Source organism: Falco punctatus (genome assembly GCF_963210335.1).
Source record: "Falco punctatus genome assembly, chromosome: 1".
Taxonomy (NCBI): domain Eukaryota; kingdom Metazoa; phylum Chordata; class Aves; order Falconiformes; family Falconidae; genus Falco; species Falco punctatus.
This window is the reverse complement of record NC_137580.1, coordinates 68,958,409-68,982,105: the sequence shown is the minus strand read 5'-3', so window position 1 is coordinate 68,982,105 and position 23,697 is coordinate 68,958,409. Positions and strand designations below refer to the sequence as shown.

Sequence of the window (23,697 nt, the reverse complement as noted above, 5' to 3'; positions counted from 1 at the left end):
GGTAGAGCGGTAATTGGTGCAAATCATTGAGAATATGCTGGGACAAGATGAAGGGAGGTGCATGTTCCCAGTATTAATGGGATTGAAGGTACTGTTGTTCTTCCATACTGTGAAAACTCCAGGTTAAAATAAATTCAGGAATTCAGACTGTATAAAAGTGAAATGCTTTGTTCCCACGTTCCTGAAATGGAAAAGGTGCCTATGGTTAGACTGTATTGTGCCACACTCCACTATCCTCTGAGTGTGATATGTGATTTCATTAGCCATTAACTATACATCTGGAGTAGATAAGGTGATCCAATGATTTTATTATTTATATTCTGTGCAGTGTTACAGTTCCATAACCAGTTACAACACTTTCACTGAAAGAATGTAACAGAATGTGGATGCCATAATTACCCATTTTTGGGTATCATGGCTGTCCACAGGGGAGGTGGTGTCCAGGTGGCTGACCTGTGCTGACCAAGAGTTTGTTGAAGGAACAAGGGACAGATTCTAGATTTTCTGATGTGAGGAGCAGGCTCAATTATCAGAGGCTTTCTGAAGTGAATGATTGGCAGGTCTGTATACGCAAAAGAATGGGAAGAACAGGAGGGAAAACCCCACCATTGTCATGCGCTGAAGGGATTGAATTGTGATTAATCATGCTGTGGACATCATGGCAGACAGATCTTTGGAAGAGACTTGTGCCATGCCATAGTGAGCTGAGTGATTTCAAGTACAAATTCAAGGAAATCATGCCAAGTAGAGAAATTTGCTAGAAAAATACTTCCAGGATTCTCCTAGTGTGCATCGTTATATTCAGGCAAACTTCATACTTTGAAATAGACGAAGTGCACTTTTAATGTTGAAGACTACCATTCAAACCAGTTATATGAAACTTTTTCAGTTCTTCACTGTAGTTTTCAAAAAACATTTTTTTTTCCCCCCCGAAAGGTGAAGAACTGTGCACCCACATTTCAGTTGGATGTGCATCATTCAGACTGATCTCATAACTTTTAAAAATTTCCACAAAATTTTCAGAGCGGCCTTGTACAATACAGAGGAAGTAGTCACAGCAAGAGATGTCTGTTCTTCATGGGTCGTAACATGATCTACTCCCCTTTTTTTGGTAAAAAGTGATTGTGACACGCATCCTTTTTTGTGTTACTTCTCTATCAAGTTTGAGTTGTAATAAATACCTCCAGGAATTGAAGCTTTTTGGAACTAGGACAGTGCTTTTCCCTCACATGTGTACAGGCCCATCACTGTTGGGGAGGTTGTCATCTCCAGCCAGGGTCTGGGTATTGCTGCATTACAAGTAGAAGTGTAGATAACGGTAAGAAAATTGAAGCATGCATTGGCTGCAGCTCATGAAATCCTTGTTTGAGGAGAGTTTGAAAGACAGCTGGGAGTGTAATGCTTATTTTTAGCATAGGTGGAAATTCCTCTAGGCATTATTCTATTCTTAGTTTAACCCGTGCTGATCATTCTCTTGTTAAAATGTTCCTTTCAATCAGTAAAGAGGTACCAAACAATTTGGCTATGAAGGTAAATCACATAAACTAAATAACAAATTGAAAAAGAATTTGGCAACGTATTCAGTGAAAATATGGATTAACTGACTATTTAATTGATTAATGACTCTTGAATCAATAAATCAATCAGTGTTGCCAGGTTTTCATTTAACAAAATTAGCGGTATACACATTTCAGCTTTGGAAGGTTTGAAATTATTTGAGGACTGAAAATAATTATTTTCACTGTAAAATAAGTTTTTTCTTGTTGTTTTGTTTGTGTATAGAAACTTGAAAATATGGTCTTGTAAACTTAAAAAACTTAAAAATCATATTATTTTTAGGTCAATTGCATAGTTGTTTAGTGCTTGAGTTGGTAATATGGTCATATTCACAGCAAGAAAGAAGCAAGACTTTGTAATTCTGCTTCTCTGATGGATGCTGAGCATCTACCTCAGGTGCTGTCTGTGGTATTGCCTTTGGAGCAGCTCCCTGGCGCTAAGTCTGGCTGTGCACCTCTAGGGCAGTGCACGCTGAGATCGGACTGCAAATCACACCTTCATGCGCTGGTTTTCATAGGAAGTGGGTATGAGCCACAGCATGTTGCAGCAGGCAAAGGGAAACAGCCTTACACGTTTTGGGCCCAGGTGTGAACTGGCATGGGTCCATGCACTTGAAATAAGCTACAGTCACTGTTCTGTTTGAGAACTGCAGGAAAGTAATGTAAGCACTTGCATACCACGTTCTAGCTGATGATCGAAAAGTGGTTTTCCCACTACTAATGAGCATCCACCCACCTCTCATATTAAATGCAAGTGGTAGACTGTTACATTTTTTCATTGTTTTTATGTTAGTTTCAACAGTGTAGTGATTAGCAGTTAAGTTCTGTATCTTTAGGACATATAGCTGCCTAGAAAATTAAACAACACTGCTACAGCACTCTTATCATCTAACATAGTTCGTGCCTTATGGGAATTTGTAAAAACATGAGTATGTACAGAATAAAAAGGCGGGACAAGCTACATTAGGTTTTAAAGAACGTAATCCATGCCATGATGAAGTATATTCAGTGGCTAATCTTTTTCTTACTGAATTGCTTTTCGAAGTAGTGGTTTAAAGATAAAAAAATCCAACAAACCAACAAAGAACCCCAACTAATTTAACAGAAATCAGTGGTCTGAAATTTGCAGCCTTGAAATAGTATTTTAATGAAGCTAGAAAATTGCGGCTTGTAAATTAAATGAGGGTAAGGAACACGGTAGATTTTTTTTAAGACTGTTAATAACATACTCAAAGCCTAAAATTTTAATAATACATTCAAATCAAGAGGCAGGTTTATAGGGAGATTCAGGCATGTGGAGAGGTGCCCCGTACTGGCTTTGTTTTCTTTCTCATTCAGGCCTTTACCACAGCTTTGCAGAAGTGCTCTCAATGGAGAGTGAAGGAGAGCTGCTATGTCAGAGCAGGCCAGGGGTGTGGGAGCTCAGGGACCGAACCCTTGCTGTCCTCAGTAATTCTTCGTGCAGAGTGGGACAGTGCCAGCAGAAGCTGCTGGGCAAGCCCATCTAGCCATTAATTCATGGCTTGGGGTCACTTCTTTTGGGAAACACAGCTTGGAGAATTTGAGGCTATGTCTGCCCTGCCTCAGGTAGCTGCCCTAACTAACCAGAAGTTTTGTGGTAATGTTTTTTTTCTGTGCAGTGCAGGAGACTTGGGCTTCTTTTCTATGCCTTGTTCAGGCCTCATTCACAAGCAGCAGGGCATCAATCACTCGCCTTTGTTTTGCACTCTTGACACCTGCAGCTGAAGTGCTCCTTTTGGGAAAAGAATTGTGTGGAGAGCAAAATCTTACTTTCCCATAGATCAAGAGCCTGATAGAGCTCCAGAGCAAAGGCTTGAACTGTGCCCTGTAGATAACGAACAATCATCAGGAGTGGCATGCATCAGAGGCAGCTGTGCGTGGCAGGTCTCTATTTCAGTGAAGAATTAGGGTTCAAGCACTTGGCAGGCTTCAGCTCGCTGTCCAAGGGCTACAAAATGAGCGGCAGCACAAGCAGCTTCTGTGTTTTAGCCTGACCTCATCTGAGAGTTTCCCAGTCAGTGAAAGCAGTGCTGGGCGAGCATCAGCTGCTCCTTGGGCCCCTGTCTGGCTTGTTAGACAGCATGAAGAACTGGAGCTTCTGGGAGATGAGGGGCATCAGACATCTACTGAGCATCACTTGTCACTCCTCTGTCCTTGCCTGGATGTTGCTTGCTGAAGCACTGCTTCAGGTCCTGCTGGGAGCCCCTGGCAGGGCAAATGGGAGCCGTGTGTCTTAGCACCTCAGAGATTTTTTTAAGGTCAGTCCCATGACCAGCTTCTCTGTGAAAGAGCAGTGCAGGCACTGTGCAGGGTAAGAGACTGCAAAGAGCAGATACTCATAAAGCATTGGGCCTGTAGTAACTAAGTGGTAGGAGACCCAGAAATACCGCGCCCTTGGCATTAGCTTGAACTCTCTTTGTTTAGAGCAAGTTCTGAACAGGGGAAGGTTACCTGATAGGCTCAATGGGCAGGTTACGGATTAGGGACACCTGAGATTTAAAAAAACCCACCCCCTTCCTGCTGCAGGGTGATGTACTTCAAATACGCACGTATGACCTGTGCTACAGGAACACTGTTTCAGGCACGTTTCAGAAAAAGCATTACTGGGGTAGTTTTTATTATTATTCCTTGCCTGTAAGTCCAGGTGGCGTGTTTATAACCAGGCAAGAGTTAATGGGACAAAAGGAAGTTATACAAATATCACAAAATAGCCTTTCTTCAGATGAATACCATTACAACTTTAAGGGATAGGTGTTCTAAGTCCCTGAAGAAGCTGTTGTGTGTTCTGTGGGGAATCAGAGAGCATCTTTGCTCCAAGGGGAAGGGTACCAGGATGGTAAGGGCATAGAGCAAGCATTCCAAATTGAGTAGCAATGTTTGTTATGCTGGTGCTTCTCTTGTCACTCACAGGATTTGTAAAGGCTTCTGGCACAGGAGGCATAAAAACTTGGCCATGTGACTAAGAGCTGAACTGAGATGGCACAGCCAGAAGTGCTCGGGTATTACTGCTGGCTGACCAGCTTGTAGCCTAAAGGACCTTCTAAAAAATAATTTGTTTATGCTTCTTTTGTTTTTCATTATGTGAAACCAGTTTAATAATTTAGATAGCATAGATTGTATTTTAACTGCGATTAAGAGTAATACAGTGCCTTTGTTTCCACAGATATTGATGAATGTGCTACTGGGAGAGTTATCTGTCCAGAATTTAGGCACTGCGTCAATACTTTTGGAAGCTACATTTGCAGGTGTCATAAAGGCTTTGATTTAATGTACATCAGAGGCAAATACCAATGCCATGGTAATAATAACTTATTTCTTTTGTGCATGTAATAGAGCTGCATATTCTAAACTGAAATTAATTGTTTAAAGAGTAACATTAACTTATTGTGGCTGAAATGTTGAGGAAGGCTATTTTAGGTTGCATTGCGTCTGTATTTTAGGGAAGGGTGGATTATAGAAAGAGACCATGAAAATAAAGAGTATATATTTGGCCCCCATTCTTGTAACTGGTTCTCCTGTGTAAGCTAGTAGGAGAGCGGAGCTGATGACCCCAGGAATTCCTGTCCAAAGCCTTTGTCCCCACAGGTTTCACTGTGCGCCGGCAGTGGCAGGTTTGGAGCAGCATGTGAGCCTGGGCTGTGTCTGAGCTGTAACGCAGGTGTGCTCCATAGCATGCACCAAGATCCAAGATAAGAAAATGTGGCTAGAGCACACTCCAGCTCCTTCCAACTCAAGTTGCCCAGCTTTCCTTCCCCTGAAGATGGGTGAGGAAAAGGCAGGGGTTAGGAAGTAATCTGTGTGTACATGGGACTGGAATGCAGCTGGTGTGTGCCCTTCAACAAAGATGTTCCCAGGTCCCACTCTCTTAGTTTCCCAGAGGCTCAACTGGTTATGATCCATTCACTGAAAAAAGGATCATGTGGAGATAATGAGGCATTGCTTTATGTTTAAGTATGGGGGTTTTGTGGTGAAAAATCTCTATGCAGAGCACTGGAATTTGGAGATTTTTGCTTGCATCACTAACAGACATTCAAATGTCATGTAAGATGTTTCAAGCTGTTTCTACTTGGTATACAAACATCTATATGGATGTATAATAGAGGAAGCATTTTATGAAAAAACATTTTAATATCTGTGTAATTAAGAACATGCATATTCTTACACTTGGTTTTTCTTTTATCATGTCACCTTTAAGAAGTGGTTATTAAAATTGTGATCTTCATGATCTCAACTGCAATCTACCCACATCTTTGAAGCTGATGCTAAGGTATAAGCTAAGCAATAGTAGAGTTGCACAATACTCCCTTTTACCCTAATGTTTGTATCACCACATTGATTTGTGACTGTGTATCTTCCTTTTCCCACTGGCAATTCCATTTTATTCAGTTTTTCAAAATTAATAGTATTTTCCTAATGACCATACTACTGTTTGTGGTTTTGCATGGATAAGCGGAAAGTCAAGTTTCTTTGGTGTAAATGATCTTTTCACATAACTTTCTGTTGCAGATATAGATGAATGTTCCCTTGGCCACCATCAATGTGGTAGTTTTTCACGATGTTACAATACACCAGGATCTTACAAATGCAAGTGTAAAGAAGGGTACAGAGACAACGGAACAAACTGCATACGTATGTAATGCTCCTTTTGAAAAAGGAATTCTGAATGTGTCCAGTGTTATAAAGTTTGAGATACAGCCCTATCAGGCTCAGTTTCCCTTAACTATTTTTAATACTTAATAAGTGGCCAAGGAACGTAGTCAGAGTTTTCTGAGTCCTAGCATGCCTTGGTAAAAATACCTTTCCCTGAGACATTTTCATAATTGGGAAGAAATTTTCCCTATTCACAGCCTGATTCTAGAGATTGCTTCAGGATGAGAACAACTGAGTAACCAGGGAAGGTCTGGTCAAACAGTGCATATTACTCATACCCTCTTATTATGTACACGGTGCAGCTGGCCCATTTCAGCAGCTCACCCTGTCGCTCCCTACTGCTCCCCAGACGTAAGCAGAGCCGAGAGGGAGGATTTCTCTGGAAGCATTCCCTGTTGGAGAATTCCCTCCCACACCTTTCTCTTGGGAGAAGCAGCCATCCCCCTTGGTACAGAGTAGGCCATTGGAGCTCCCCCACATTTGACATCCCTCAGGACTGGGCAGCTCTGACATCTGAACCTTGTTGAGGACCCTGTGTTCATACATGGGTTCTGGTCTTTGGTGACTCACTGGTCTCTAAAGAGCAGTACCATTGTGGGCTTGTTGCCTTTGGCTGTAGCTGTCGTGGTAATGTGATCTGGCGAAGGTGATCGCTCACAACCTGAGTGCTTGCAATCATGTGTGGACACTCACGTGTGTTACTGGCACATAGTCCAAAGGTGCATTTTGTATTTTAATACACCATAATGTAAAAAATGCAAGGTATGCAAGGAATAGGAATAAACAGGTGGCCGGAGAGAAAACCTTTTTAGCTGCTATCATCAAACAATTAGTTGTTTAACAGACAGTAGTTCTTCATGTTAACTGTGTGTTATACTTGAAACACTTGTACACAAAATATATGACTAGAGTTCTTATTGGGGCTTTTAAGATCTCCAGTGAGATAGAAAAGGCTTATTAATAAATAGAAAATTATAAATAACAAAACAGATGTTCCTGTGTTTCATGTCTGCAGAAACTCCCCTTGTAAAACCAAACTAAAGTTTGTTCTTTATGAAATATTGGAGGAGATGGTACTGCAGGCACTGTTACTGTGGTGTAGGTGGTGCTCAGTCCACCTTTTTGTGGAGGCAGAAAAAATGATGTTTACTTAGTTTGCTGGTGTTTAGTAAAGGTGAAGATCTAAGTGAAGACTATTGGCTTTGATTCAGTTGCTGTAAAATGATTAATGCCTATTGACAAGAAGAAAAGCTTAGAAGTGGAGAGATCTGAAAGATAACATTCTTAAGCCGAAGGTATGTGCCCGTCCATGACCAAAATGGTTGGAGTCTTACTAAACTCACCTCTGCTCCCGAGTACAAACTGTCTAGTTTATAGGGTTGCTTAACACACTCTTCCTGTCCATGCCTTTTCGCTGACAGTGCTTTTTGGTTAAATTCTGCCAACTCTGAAAGAGAGTTGATGCTTGGGAGGAGGTGGGGATGGAAGTCTCTTGGCCTTCAGTCCTTCTGTATCATCTCTAAACTGTTGTAATGAGAAGTACTATATAAAGGGATGTGATAATTCAGTAGTGCTGATGCTAAATTATGTTTCTAATTAGTGGAAACATTCAGAAGAAGAGAAATCATTTCAGCGAAGACTCTGTGTCATAATTAAATGTGTTGTTAAGTTTCTGGAGCAAGAGACTGATGTCCATTTTGGTCCTGTTTTGATTTCCTTTGCGGTTATTCCTAATGTTATGATTGAACCACTTGGTCCATATGATATATTCAAGGGCAACAGCACGCTCCCTAAGGGAGGCAGTGCTATAACCAATAGGATTCCTGATGCTGGAGGCACAAGGCAACCCCTTAGACCACCATATGTACCTGCTATTGTTACAGAAAGGCCAGTGATCAGGCCAACGACTCAACCTACACCCGGGCCAACGACTCGTACTACACCCCGGCCAACAACTCGACTGACACTAAAGCCAACCACTAGGTATGTGCCAGTGACAACAAGGTCAGTAACGAAGCCAGTGATGAGGCCTCCACCTCCAACACCACCTCAGCCTACGACACTAAGACCTACACTACCACCACGAAGAACTCCTTTGACAACAACTGAAGAGCCTCCACATGTTCCCATTAAAACTACATCTTCCCAAGGAATTACAGATGACAACAGGATCCACCTAGATCCTCAGAAACCCCGAGGAGATGTGTTCAGTAAGTGATTCTATATATCCTTTCATTTATCAGTAATTGTAGATGCAGTGAGGAGAATGCACGTGCTGAACTGTTTGGGTTTTTAGAACACTTTATCAATGAGAGCAAAGACATGAAACTGAAAATGGTCATGTGGTAAAGCTGTACAGATAATCGGAAATGACTGATTTTATTACCTAGCAAAAATGTGGGGAGGAAGTTCTGAATCAAATCAACCAAAAATTTTTGCTTTTTTTCTTCCTGAAATTATTTGTGTGTATATCGTGCTTAACCTAATGACGCTTTCAGATGGAAGTTTTGGAGAAATGAAAGTCATTTTATTGAAAAGTATTGAAATGCAACATAACTCATAAATGGTCAACAGATTCACATTCAGGGAGTTGAGAGTCACTCTTAGCGTATTTCCATAGCTTTAAGAATTATAAGAAATAGGATTATGTCTGATTACCTAAAGACTGTTACATCACCTATATTGTATGTGTTCAAATAGTCTTGGATGTTTATGACTTAGCAATGGGAAAATTGCATAAAAATAACATAGAGGCTAATATTATGGATGGCATCTATGAAAATGGATACAGGAAAAGCCGAAGATAGTAAAGATTCTCAAAGCATGAACACGTGCCATTTTAAGAGCTTCTCTGGAATCTACAGCACCATTTCTACGCCAGCTTTAGTACGTACCACAGAAGACATTACTGGCACATGCAGAGTTATGCATATCTGCCACAAAATACTCAACACTCAATTTCATCTTTAGTTCTGCTAATTTTAGAGATGGGGAGGGTGTGTTTGATCAGCCCATCTCCTTCAGCTTGTTGTACGATGAAGCTGCTGAAGCAATGTAGTAGGGGGAAAAGTTCGCTGTTTCAGAGCAGGCATACAAGCAACGTGGTAGGTTTTTTTTCTGGTTGCTTTGGCACGTGTGTGCTAAGTTCCTGGGCTATCTGCTCTTAGGTCATTACACAGTAAAATATTTTGTTCCTTGTAAAAAAATGGTTTGTTTTCCCTGTTGACGTTTTATCTGTTGTAGACGGTTAGAGAAATCTAAAATGGAGAGTAAAGCTGACTTAGAATTTGGGAAGGTAAATCCTCGTACTGCTCAGAGGACTGTGCTTTTGGCTTCTTCAAGGTTATTTTATAAACAGTCTATATTCAGTTAAAAATATTTAAAAAATTATGTACAATTCTAAAAAGAAATATAGTAAAGACTCCCAAACTTAACAGAATGGGAACCAATAGTTAAAAATAGAGTTCTGTGGAAATTATTCTAGACTCTAGTGTTGCGCTTCCCAGGTGTCTCGTGTTGCAAGTGTTCTTTGGAATTCTAAAGCAGAGGGATAATAGTTTTCAGCTATTTTCATGAAGTCATAACAATCCTCTATATAATGCTTACTATTTATGATTAGTCTTTCTGTATTGTCCCTAGAGGCTAGATTTTGAAGCTAATGCTTTAAGTGCATATGCTTCAGATATAGGGGTTTGGAGAGCAGGAAGGTAAAAGCAGTTTATTTTCTGACTGTAAGCTTACATTATGGTACATAGAGAAAACACAGGAAGAAAGATCTTTGCAAAGTGTTTATCAACTATGTATTTAAGTCAGCCGCCACCCTTTGAGGTTTGTGATACACGTGCATAGCTTCAAAGGCTTCAGTGCACAGCGCAGCAGGATTTCAACAGGTCAAGCGGTAGCAGCAGCTGTTACTGGCTTCAGTCGGTAATACAGGGCCAGATAGCTCCTCAGATCAAGTCAAGAGATATGTGTCTTTAATCCCATACTATTCTATCCCTTGCTAAAGTAATATTTAATGTACATATGTTTGTGACATACCTGTGACTGAAGGCATATTCCACTTGTGCTCTAATGATAGGAATTCGCATGATGCTAGTAGTGTGTTCCTTAATGAAGCTGGTGTCTTTTCTCCTCTCTCTTTCTCTCCTTTCCACTCTTTCCCTGCTCCCCCACCCACCCACCGCCCACCCCTTTTTTCTTCTGGCCACTTTGAAAGTATCATCTAGGTAGTGGTCACTGGTGTCCCGTCCCACCTTCTCTCTGTCCAGAGGCATTCATGGAGTGCGTGCACAAAAGCATAAGTTCAGGATTTGAAACCTGCAGTTGGGTGCAAAACAGTTCTGTTCCAGAAGAATGTGCTACCTTGTCAAGGAAAGCATTGCTTGTAGAGTAAGGTGTCACTTCACCTATTGAAACCTTTTACTGTAGGAGTTTATGGGGAAGGAGAAGTTAAATCTCCTCATGTGGGACATCTAGAAAAGCCGTTAGAAAAGTTACAGCCACATGCATTACTGCAGTGGGATGGGCGTAACTCAGCCTGTCCTTGCCTGCTCTGAGTGCTGCCCTTCTAAGGACAGTACAGAGAGACTCCTGCATCCCCAAAAGTCATCACACGAGGGTTCACACACATGATTCAGCAACATAGAAGCATCGTTGGCAGGTGCTGAGTTCCTGGGCGTTAGCTAGGCTGGAGATCTGACTGTGCATGATCTGGGCCAGTGGCAAACGCGAGGTAAAGTGCATTGATTCAAATGCTTTTCACGTTAGCTTAGCGATGGCATTTTCTGGGTGGGTTAAGCTTCAGGTTCCTGCTCCCGGCACCTGGGACAGCAGTGCCTGACTCTGTTAGGGTGCAGATGCTCTGTGTGAGGCACTGCAAGCTCAGGATGGCAGTGCTTCCACCAAGCATAAGCCAGGGCCTCTCGAAAAGCATTCCTCATAGCCAGACACAATGTAAACAACCGTGATGTCAAGACAATACAGAATTTGAAACAGAAATAACTAGTAACATTTAGCTAAACTCTGACATGCTGCTTATCTGCCATGTGGATGTGCCAGACCCTCCCTACCTCCAGAAATGATTATGGATTTTTCACTTGCCTCTCTATTTCCTCAGGGTAGGAGCTTTTTCAGATACTTCCTTCAGCTTCTTTAAAACTGTTGCTGTTTTAATTTCACCTGTGTCAGACATCTTTTCAGTGTTCCTGGCTTGTGGATATGAGCTGATTTTGTTTGGCTTATACTTACCCTCTTTAAGTTCATTTTCTCACAACATCTGCTTCTCCAGCTGAGGCAGCAAAGAAGCTAGTTCTAAAAAAAGAATATGCACTGTGGTCCCCATAAGCCTGCCTGGAAAGAGAAGAGAAAGTCTGGCTTGCCGCCTTTATTTGTTTCCCACGGAAGAATGCAGGCAACAATTCAGTTCTAACACTCATTGTCTTGGAAAACAGAGAAGGAAACTGATGCTAGATCCACTCAGATCTTGAAGCAGGACTTAACTTCAGTTTTGTAAAGTCTTCAGAAGAGTTAAGTGTCGTCTTAGATGGCTGCTTCCTCATGTGTTGCCATGGGCTGTTGTATATTGAAGAGTCACAGGAGAGGTAGTGTTTTATCACACAAGGATAGCCAAAACCCAGCAGAGAGAGCACTATAAGAGAGAGCCAGCAAACACTGGCAGTTGTGATGTTCCAGTCCTTAGCACCTGCTGAAGATGTCAAAATTGAAAGCTGAGTTTTAAAACTAGCTTATCTTGTGATGCATGCACTTTTTCTTTCCTTTCACGCCCCGCCCCCCCCCCGCCCCCCCCCCCCCCCCCCCCCCCCCTTAGGCTCTGAAGCCTTAGCCAGATTTCCAGAAAGCAGCACAACAAGTAAACACTGCTTTGCTTGTTAGCCTTCCTGAATAGGTGTTAGGCTGTAAATCTTTTAGGCAATCCACAGCCAAGGGGCGGCTGCTGACGGATGTGCTAGTGCATTAGGACAAATCCTGCAAACATACTGGTGGTCTAGGATTGGTCCATATCAGGAGAGGAAACACACCTGAGCAAGTGTACTTGTTTTCTGTAAGCATCTCCCAGATTTTTATTATTTCATATTTTCCTGAGCTTACCCTTGGTGACTTGTTGCTCGCTATTTTCTCCCTTCACAGTTATCTGACCTGCCGTCCCAAACGCTGAGTAAATCTGTCCTAAGTTTTCACTTCAGAGCACTCTTAAATGTGCTGCTTAGCTTGAAATCAGCTGAGGACCAGTGAAATTGGTCTGTTCAGTGGTGACAAGGAACACAAATGATAACAATGCTGATAATGTTATTTAAATGCCTTTGCAGGTTTTTTTAGAGGTATTAAGTTGTTGCTTTTCTTCAGATGCTTTACCCCTTTTCTAAAAATGCCTGCAGTGACCTAGGGGAGCTGCTTTTTCAGAGAACAAAAAAAAATCAGTATCTTTTAAAAATTGAATTCCTACACTTGGCCTTTGAACCACTTAGTCAGATGCAGACAGTGGAATCTGGCACCAGGGATAATCTTCTCCTGATATGGATATGGGGGGAATGGCAATGGGGGAGGAATGCAGCAGTGGCTTAATATTTAACTATTTCAGGACTGATACAGACTACAGTGAAGTACAGAGGAATCTTTTCTGGTTACCCAGGTGGATCAAGTCTTTAACAAACAGAATGAACTTAATAAAACTGTGATTTTCTGCTGCCATCAGGATCTGAGTGATAAGCATTAAAAGCATAAACTGAACACAAAGCATAAAACTAGATACCAGAAAGCAGGAACAAAACCCCTTATCTGTATTAAGAGATAGTTCAGCAGTTTTCCTTCTTAGCCCTTAGTAAGCTCAAAAGATTGGAATTGGGAGACTTTTCTCAGAATGGTTATTAAAAAATTTAAAGATTGTAGTAAAACTTGGTTCTTTCTTCTCCCCCTTTCAGTGACTGAAATTCCTTAGTGCAGTCAATGCAGTTATGTGTTCCTTGAAGCTGTTGAAAAAGGGGAAACGCTAAATGCAAAGAATGTGGGTTTTGCTACTCCTTGGTATCATTAGAGTAGCATCATTTTACAATAGCATTTCATTTGTCTTCAGTGTTCTGGCACCTATTAAAATGTGTTTGTCTTACTATTGAAGTATTTAAGACAGGCATGTTGTTCCTGTTTGTACTCTGGAGCTACATCATAAGATCTAGGAGTCTTAGAAATCACACCCTCCAACAGTGTTCCAGCTATTTTTATCCCCAGATTTGATATGCAAACTTCTGTAGACTACTTATTTCCGTGAAACTCAGTTGGCATTCTGCATCTCCGGCATAGCTGCTCATAGGAGAGCAGGCAGGTTACTTTTCAGAAAATCTTCTGGAAAGGTATATAATAAGATGTTTGATTTAGGTTAAAGTTAATGAGCCTTGTAACTGCCTGAGAAATGCAAGACTGGACTCGGAGTGGTCACATGCAAACACCATCTCTTCCCTCTTATGCATGTGGTACTGCAGAGGGTGGGACAGTCCATGAAGGCCCTTCCTGAAATACATCACACTGTAGAATTTGAGCCTGTGGAGTTTTAGGCAGCGTATCCTGGACACTCCAGGTATCCAGATAAAAGGCTAAAGTGTCACCTCGCTGTTGCCCCTCCTTTTTAGCCCAGCATGTATCAAAACCACAGCATATTCTTGTTTACTAAGTCCAACTGGCCTCAGGGCTGCCCTTTAGCTGTTTTCTACTAGTTCTGTGTGAGACCCCATAATTTCTGGGTGTTTTTTGGAAGTGGAATTCAACAACTTCCAATCGTAACTATTCAGGCAAAAAATCTGTCTCCTTTGTTGTTTTGTTTTTAACAAACGGGAAGCTTGGTCATGACGATCGTGTGGAATGGCATTGCATAAGAACGCAGTGTTTGTTGTAAGGCAGAACAGTGCATCATTAATAGTAATAAGAATTACTAACAACATGGAGCTGCACTCCGTTTTGTTTTGGTTTTGTAACACCAAAACAGTGATTATTCTGTAATTACAAATAAGCTGACATATGTACACTCCTTCTCTTATACTCCCAAGCTCAGCAGTTAGCAGGTACATGAAAAAAAGTCCTATGGTTTTCCCAAAGGATTAAAAAGCTGAAAAGAAAACAGTCTTATACAGTTACTAAATATTCCTCCCAACATCCATGCATCTGTGAAGAACTCAGCTCATGAACTTTGAGAATATGGCATTATTGATGTACTGGCTCACGCAGAGCTTATAAAATTCTCCAAGAAAAAGAAGCCAAGTTTATATTTAACAAGCTTTATCAAACCATTGAAGTTAAGTGAAAAGCACACTGATATGCTATATAAAGTACACAGAAACGGCTTGGAAAGCTTGCAGAAAATAATTGTGCCAAATACTTCCTCCCACCATCACCACTCAACATATTAGTAGTCACAGTGAAAAGAAGTGTGCAGATGGATCATATTTGAAGTCCTGCATCTCTTGTGGTAACTCTTGTTTCATATCGAGTGCACATTCTTTTAATTAGGTCTGAGCACTGAAGTGACTGGTTTAAAGTTCATAACAACAGTGTTCGGAGAGGACTTTAGAGAAAAGATCTGAAGAAATATTGTTTTTGTCGAGTTTTAATTATAGGCAAATATATCAACTTTAATTTGGAGAATGTTTGTATGTGCGCACAGATGTAACCCAGGTTTGTATAAAATAGTGCATTAGAAATGGCGTTTTAGGAAATAAACCGAAGTAGTTTGGAAAATAAATTCCTAATATTTCCTGCAGCATTTTCCATAAACAAGAGCTATGGGGGACTGGGAAGGGGATCTACAGGGCAAGTACATACCTTGAGACTGTGACCCCGAGCATCATACAAACCTTAGAGCACGGCAGCGGGTTTCCTCAATGTGCTCTGCCACAGTGTTCACTTAGAGCCCTGTAACTACCTCTCTGTGGTCTGAGCCTGTGGTCCCTGTGAAAAACTTATGGCATGGGGGAAGAACAGGAAGATACAGGTGAGAGTGTTAAATTCAGTGTCAGCCTAGCTAAGAAGATGATGCAGGCATCCTGTTGCAGGTGGGTGCCAGAGGCTGATGGCACTCAGGTTTTGCAGGCTGGAGTCCCCCAGCAGCTCAGGGAGAGTGCAGCTTGCATTTCCATCTGCTCCCGTGGGCTGGCCTCTTTCCATCCCTGTGCCATGCGGATGTGGCAGATGTAAAGACACTTCAGGAACAGGCTGCATGTCCATTCCAGATGCAGCTATAGTACACATGGATGCTGCACTCAGCAGTTTTGAAGTGAGTCGCTGGCTTGTTCTTCACAGTATAGGAAACTGTCTTTTTTCCTTAGCACACTCCAAGAAGAGGAAAGGCAAGGTGATATCCCTGGGGGTCCCGCACAGACGTGTCTCATGCATGGGGAGTGCTGCTTTCCATGGGGAGCAGCAGCCTGCAGAGCGAAACTACTGTGAGGGCTTATCTGAGGTGAAATTGCAGCCAAAGCACTGTCCTGCCAGAAATGACAGTAACTCACTTACAGGATGCTGTTAGTTTAGCAGGCTTTGTAAGTAAATACTCCTGCAAAAATTGCTGTCCCAGGGGGCTGGCCACAGTAAGCCCAGGAAATTGAATTGCCAGTTTTTAACATCCCTGAGCAAACCCACTGCAGCTGAGTTTAAACAGTGCCGATAGCTGCTGTGTGTACCACGGTGGCGGTGCCCTAGGCACACACAGACGGCTCGCACACACATCTGCTCTGTAAGCTATTGCTCATGCTTGTCCATGACTGCAACGCAGTCAGAGCAGTGTAAGAACGTGCATGATGTTACACATCAGAGCAGCTTGTACCGCCATCAGCATCCCTGTGCAGGTGTGACTGTAGCTGTAGGACGTGCTTGTTCAACTGACCCGCCTACCTATTCATAGAGCTCTTAGGAAAGACAGCAGTGTACGGTTGGGAGGGATTAAGGGTGAACGATGGTTTTAGAGCATTCCTGTTTCGATTTTTTACTGCCTGAGTTAAACAGATATGTTTTTTTTTTTTCTTCATATAATTGAATATAGTATTTGTGTGTAAATGTACTGCAGGGTGATTATTGGCCTAGGTGGTGTGGACTGTGCACATTTGTAATGTTCCTTTCATGTTAAATCTAAAAATTCTAATCAGGTAAGCAAAAAAACCTGATTAAACAAAGCAGCAAAAATATTATTAGAAACAATCTGTCCTTAAAAATTAGCTGGCCTTTACTACGCAAGGCAACCTAAAGTCCTTGAAGCTGTTTGAGCATTAATAACCTAGACTGCAAATAGGTGTAACCCAAAATCTAGAAAGGATTGGAAAAAGAGACATAATGATTCAAAAACTGACTATATACTATTAAGGAGTTAATAATTTTCCTACAGACTTCAAGCTTTTAATTGATTTATTTTTATGATACAAAATTTCCATCCAAGATCTGTAGTCTGTAACATTACCTTTAAAATACATTAGCAGTTGGTTGACCTTTATCAGACTGCTTACTTTGTCCTAATTCCAAAAAGCAGGAAGCTACTTCCTTCTTATTTTTCGCTTTCCTCTGTCTTCTGGCTCTAGAGTTCTTGCAGCAGTGCTACTTATATGTTGTCCTAGTGCAAAAGAAGTTCCCTCTTACTTTTGATTTGATTTCCTGAAAACAACAGTCCTTTATTTCAGTTTAGAACTGTAAAGCATCTCCTTTTTTCTTGTTCTCGTTTGCCTAAGAAGCCTATAGAGGCTTATTTTAGCACTGCAAATGGAAAACATGTCAAGTTTTTAACAGATAAGGCCCTTACAACTCCATCTGTAACATCTAAGGGCATGTCTGAAACACATTATGACTGTCATTAATTATGCACGGGACCTACCTCTAAAAGAGGAATTTCCAAGACAGCTCTACCCAGTGCAATCTGTTTATCTCCAGTTGACAGCTGTCCATCAGGCATGACACTGCTGTGTTATTTCTGGAGACTTATATAGACCGGCACAGTGTCTTCAGAAGTAGAAGTCTTTGTAGTCACCTGACTTTGGCAGCCATCATTCCTGCAAAGGCCTCTTCCATTTCAGATCGTCCTGGCTGCTGAATGGCTAATAACCTCCGTTACATCACTAAGTGTTCTTCTGCTCGCAGCCGAGAACAGCAGCTGAAGGACAGACCGTGCTGGGAAGCAAAAATATTATTTTTTTTTTATAAAAATTTATAATTACAATTGAATTCCAGCTTCCAGTAGAACTGCTCCTTCTCAGCTCTCAGTACAATCCTTTTTTTGTACAGTACAATTGTTTAGGGAGCTCTAATCCTTTGCAGACAGAGGTACCTTCAGCTGTGTTTCAAAGGTTAGGTGCATGCGGGGCCTCTTCCAAGTGCCATTGCCTCCTGTTGAGATTCTCCTATAAATAAGGTGATTGGATTTTAAAGTTTGAGCAAAGGCTTTAATGTGGCTTTATTTTATTGAGAAACCACTATCTTTAAAAGTGCATTTGAAGGGTAATAGTGTGCTTCAAGGTTAAACTTTTTTTTTTTTTTTTTGGTGGTGGGGTGGTGTTTTTTTTCCCCTGGTTAAAAAGGCGTTTTCATTTGACGAGCCTTCAGCAGACTGAGAATCACGAGTCACGTAGGCATAAAGTTTATGAATTTTCATGTCAAATATAATTAAATCTATTGAATTCTCCAAGGAAGGCGCAATGCCCAGAGCTGCTCTGCTGGTTTTTATTGAAGATAAGGAAGTGGGTCACTAACTACTTTTATCTCACTCATTTCTGAAAAACTACTTTTCTCTCAGTTCCACGCCAGCCTGGAGTGAGCAATAATCTGTTTGAAATACTTGAAATCGAAAGAGGGATTACCGCTGATGAATTTGAAGCGAACGATGACCCAGGTAAAGATCATGTTCAGGGTTCAGGATTTGTTGAGTTTTCTTGGGTTTTGATGCATTTTTACAGGACTCCTACATCTTATGCCCCTTGTTTAAACTATGCTTTGTAAAAAGAAAAAAGCCCACCACCTAAGTGAACCTTTATAGTGTTTTTTTCTTAACAGATTTAGCACAATAGTGTGAATTGTTAACAATAACACTAGCATCCTTTTTATTGTTTTAGTATTTTTGTAGATTAATTTTTCTAGTGTCCCTTCTGCTGCATTCAGTTTTCATATTTACTTGCTACTGTCAGGCACAAGGGAAACTGCTGCAGTTCCCCAACGAAAACAATCCAAATCACTTTTTTATTTTTGACAGTCTGCTCTGTTCTGCCTAGGTGTGCTGGTTCACAGCTGTAATTTTGATAGTGGACTGTGTGGGTGGATGAAGGACAAAGATGATGACTTGCACTGGGAACCAGTGAGAGATGAATCAGGTAAGACACCTGTGTACGATCACATCCTGTAGCTGGAGAGCCACCCAGGCTTGAGTTGGATGACAATTCTTGCATTGTGATGAATTTACACACCTTCTGCTCCCTTTAGTTCTGGCATATATTTTACACCCACACCTCTTCTGTGTATAAAAATCAAAACTGAGGATTGCCAACATGAAAGAGCAATTGAGAATTTGCATTTTTATCATATCTGGTATCTTTACAATAGGAATGTCTCTGAAGGAGTAGTAAATGTATTCACTAAAAGATTACCTGTCTTAATCAGAACAAAAATGTGGACTAGAGAACAACTTTTATTTATGCTGAAACAAAGCTTATTTTTCAAACTACCACACAAACATAATTATTTCCATATTACTAGCAAAATTATAGAAAGTGCTGGAAATAGTCTTTGTTCTGCTGCCAAATACAATGTTCTAGTTTAACATCTCAGTTTGATTTTATTGAATTCTACTCCAAGTTATGGCAACCTGTACCTAGGAAAACTGTTGAGTAACTGGAAAAAGTGACCTTGCAAGGAATATTACAGGGGCGCCATCTGCACGATAGGAGACTGGTGTCGGCACTGGTGGTCGCCCAAGGCAGTGACCCCTCCTGCCCGCACACCCCGCAGAACGGCAGCTCTGCGCTGCTGGAGTCAGCTGCAGTCTGTCCCCTGTTGACTTTGCCGCATGGCACTGGGAGGCTGGCTGGCCTGGCCTGCGCACCCTTCCCACAGCGCCGGGGATTAGACACACATCTCTGGCTCCCTGTAATGACGGGATTACCTCCTACCCAGAAGAGCAGCCTTTGCGGTGCACAGCGCTTACGTTATGCGAGGGGAGGGCAGGCTTCGAAGGAGACAGGCTCTCAGTAAATGTTAGAGGTTAAGTTGAGGGAGGGTGAGGGCACTGAGAGTCCTTATGCACCACCTCATCATAGATGTCTGTCCTTACCTTGCCATTGATGAGACAGGCGTTGGTCACCGCAGCAGGTGACCTGGCACCTTTTCCAGGCTGTTCAGCTGGCTAAGCAGAAGCGCTGTCTTCGCTTGCTTGTCGGGCCGCCTCCCCCCCTGCTTGCAGACTGGCTTTTCACACACAATTCAAATGCCTTTTTGAAACAATGGATTTAAACCCGCATTGTTTCTGAGAAAGTTAGTCACTTAAAGTATGTTCACTATCACTACTCAAAAACTGTTCTTAATACATACTAAAGGTTGAGAACTATGATTTTTTTAACTGGCTTTTTTTTTATTTTTAGACTTTCCCCACCCCCCCCTCCTGTGCTGCTTCCCAGTCAGGGACAATCTCAGCTTTTTGTTTCCTGTGTATGTTCTGCTCCTGTTGACATAACCTGTTAAAACTAGTCCCTTGAAGTCAACCACCCACCCCCGCCTGTCTGGAATACCTTGTTGCAAGGATTTATTTTCACAGCTTGTTCCTGAGTGTTTGCTTTCACCTTTCAAAGTTTGCTATTTATTGGTTTATCAGAATCTGCATTTTGACAGGTGTCATGCTGAAGCGGTATAAGCTTATCTTGCATGCAGAAAATGCTCATTTGAGGGGACCTTTTCCTGCAGGGGCTTGCCTACAGCTACACTGGCTTTGTGCTTACCTAAATCTGTTTCCTATTGATTGGATTCAGTCACTGTAACTACCTGAAACAGATGCAGTTAATGAGTCAGATCATACTTTGTTGTAGGTACAACTCTATCACTGTAAAACAAGTGCAGTTATTTAAACTCTATTATGCTTATTTTAGCTGTTAGTGACCTTGATGCAAACCCAACGCATTAAAGAAAACAAAATCCCCAGAAAACACTTAACAGATCCTTGGACAAATAGATCTTACTTCAAACCCAAATGCAGATCGTGGGCTCCAGACAGCAGCATAATACTTTGCTTTGTTAAATCTCATTGAGACCGAAGAACTTAAAAGTCTATGTAGAAATAGTGAATTTGTACGTAGAGTAGAAGAGAGAATAGAGACAAGATTGGCTTTCCTTATAAGTGTGTGACAAGCCCCGGTACATTGTCATTAAATCTCACAGCTTTTGAGGGAAATCACTGTGGCTTCCAAAAAGAAGCTTTCAAAAAATAAAGCTCCTTGTCACTGTGCTACTGCTCAACTATTTAAATGAAAAATATTTTTCTGTCCTGTAATAATGTAAAGACTGTGTATGTCAACAATATTACAACCCCCCAGTATTTCTACATCATCAGTTTCAACTAAGGAGCCTACATGGCACCTTTACCTTAAGTTCATTAAACTTGGATTTTTCGATTAAAAAAAGATTTTAAAAATCTGACCTCACTGGAAAAAAAAAAGTTAAAAAAAATACAAGCGTGGGTTTTCTCCAAGATGTGAAGTCACAGTTATTGTAGTTTTAACTGCCCATATGAAGGGTGCATGGGACTTATGTAAGTATATGCTTTCCCCCCCCACTCCCCCAAGGTTTAACGGATGTTGCCGTACCTGACATCCTCTACTATTCATGTTTAGGTGTTTTTGTGAAGGCATCTTTACTTCAAACATGATCAGAGATAACAATAGGGTTTGAATTAAGTTTGTATGGTCATTGACAGCTTACTACTGTTAGAGAAGACTTCAGGGAGTGTATCAAGTTAACAGCCATTTGGAAATCATTACTGTTTCTATCTTTCTGTATCTAATCCAGATTAAGATTTTAGATTAGATTACGGTTAAATAAAAATGCTATCCATATTTGCAAATGGATACGCTTTGAGACTTCACCTGTTAACACAGTTCCCAATCAAAAGAGAAGTGACAGAACTGGAGTTCAGTTTACATCATAACGTTTATGCTATCATCCGACAGCAGCCTAAAAGGTGTATAAACGTACACAGTAGCTTTAACGTCACTGAGAGTTTAAAATCATGCAGTCACCAGGGGGTTGTTAGAAATGAAAGAATACATGAAATTTTCATTTTCAAGAGGTCTTATTTGCTTTGTAAAACAAATCAGATGGGCAAGACCTAACCTGGTACTAATGTAAACAGAAGAGCAGCACTGTGAATCTTACCCTGCAGGAGGCAGACGCATCAGTTCTGGTTCATGTTCCAGCAACCATACGCCTTTTTTAAGACTCACTGGACCTTGTGGAGCCCTTTTTTATTTTTTGATTATTTTTTTTTTGACAACTTGTGCTGCAGCACAGTAGAACTTGAAAAACCCCACAAAACATAACTGCTTTTCCTTTTGCAGGGGGACAGTACCTTACCATCACCGACCCCAACGGCAAAGAAGGAAGAGTAGCGCATCTTATCCTGCCATTGGGTCACATGGCTCAGGCTGGTGACTTGTGCCTGTCATTTAGGCATAAGGTGCCCGGACTGCATTCTGGAGCCCTCCGAGTCTTTGTAAGGAAAAATGGTGCCCACGGACCAGCTGTTTGGGGAAGAAATGGTGGCCATGGCTGGAGACAGACACATATAACTTTACAAGGACTAGGCATCAAGAGCGTAAGTACTGATGTATGTGCTGCCTTGTGGTGTTTTGCATGAGAAGCTGAAGACACTTAGACGATGTGGCGTGGACTGTTTGTCTTCTGGGTCCAATTTCAGCCTGTGTTTTACTGCTTTGATCCCTGCCAATGGAAACACATTAAGGATAACAAAGTGTCGTGGTTTATCGCCAGCCAGTAACTTAAGTACCACGCAGCCACTCGCTCACCCCCCACCCCCTTCCCAGAGAGGTGGGGAGGAGAATTGGGAAGGAATGTGAAACTCAAGGGTGGAGATAAGAACAATTTAATAATTGAAATACAATAGGAAAATAATAATAATAACAACAATTATAATGAAAAGGAGGGAGAAAGGAAGAAGAATAAAATCCAAAGGGAAGGGAGGGAAAAAACCCCAAGTGACGCATAGTGCAACTGCTTTGCAAAAACCACCCGCTGACCAATGCCCAGCAAGGCCCTGAGCAGCGATCGAGAGGCCCTGCCCGAGTGCCCCCAGCTTACATACTGAGCATGATATTCTGTGGTATGGAGTATCCCTTTGGCTAGCTCGGGTCAGGTGTCCCCTCCCAGTTTCTTGTGCCCCTCTCGCTGGCAGGGCCTGAGAAGCTGAAAACTACTTGACTTAGTATAAACATCACCCAGCAACAACTAAAAACCATCTGTTGTTATCAACACTATTCTCACACCAAATCCCAGACACAGCACTGCACCAGCTACTAAGAAGAAAATTAACCCTATCCCAGCTGAAACCAGGACAGAGAGTCATTGTACATTTTTTCAGATCAGTTTTATGCAAAAAAAAAAAATCCCACCTACAGCAATAGACAGATAGGAAATGACAAAATAGCCTGCACTGAGCTACCTTGTACAGGCTGTTTTAAGGGAATTGTCACGTAAGAGAGAGCAGTTTAATGGACAATCAATATACTGGACATGGATTTCCAAAAAGCCTGTATCAAGATTCCACCTAAACAATGCTTATTAAATAATACATACAGTGCCAGGAAATAGGAAGGAGTCATCCCCTGTGGATTAGTAACTGGCTACACCAGGGCAAAGATATTGAAAATAAGTCATTTTTGATAATGCAGGGAGGTTACATGCACAATCTCACATGGCTTTATGCTCTTCAGCATACCTGCAGCTGATCTGGCCGAGCAGGTAAATGATGACCTAACTATGACAATAACACAAAATGGTTTAGCACAATTAGAAAAAGCTGTTTGAAGTGCAACAGAGAATCTTTTAATACCTGGAAATGTTAGAAGCACTGGGTGATAAAATGATATCAAAAGCTCAGTGGTTTTTTGACCTCGGCTTAGCTTTGAAGGTAGTTTCTATTTCAGATTTGAAGAAGGGGCTTGGGTGCTTCAGGGCCTGTTTTGCTCTGACAGATATCAGGTGGTCTAGAAAGCTCACACATCATAACGTTCATGGTGGGAGCAGGCTACAACACAGGGTATATAGTTCTAAAATTAATAATAAGTCTGTAATTACTGCAAATAATATTCTGAAAACTTTACCACAGCAACAAAGATGTCTGACCTCCTTTTAGTTGTAAACAAATGTCAGAGTGAGAATGTGGAAATCTGTAACAGGTGAACAATATACTTGCCATGTTCTTACCCTTTTT

At 41.5% G+C, this 23,697-nt stretch overlaps 1 protein-coding gene across 2 annotated transcripts in view; it reads left to right on the top strand.

Annotated features, from left to right (window-relative positions):
• NPNT (nephronectin) overlaps window positions 1-23,697 on the top strand; it is a 55,660-nt gene that overhangs the window by 28,463 nt on the left and 3,500 nt on the right. For both annotated transcript variants that reach the window (XM_080374041.1, XM_080374040.1), the window contains 6 exons: window positions 4,741-4,875; window positions 6,084-6,206; window positions 8,111-8,437; window positions 18,007-18,102; window positions 18,479-18,577; window positions 21,806-22,062. In XM_080374041.1, coding sequence (XP_080230167.1) covers window positions 4,741-4,875; window positions 6,084-6,206; window positions 8,111-8,437; window positions 18,007-18,102; window positions 18,479-18,577; window positions 21,806-22,062 — 1,037 coding nt within the window. The remainder of the gene's footprint in view (window positions 1-4,740; window positions 4,876-6,083; window positions 6,207-8,110; window positions 8,438-18,006; window positions 18,103-18,478; window positions 18,578-21,805; window positions 22,063-23,697) is intronic.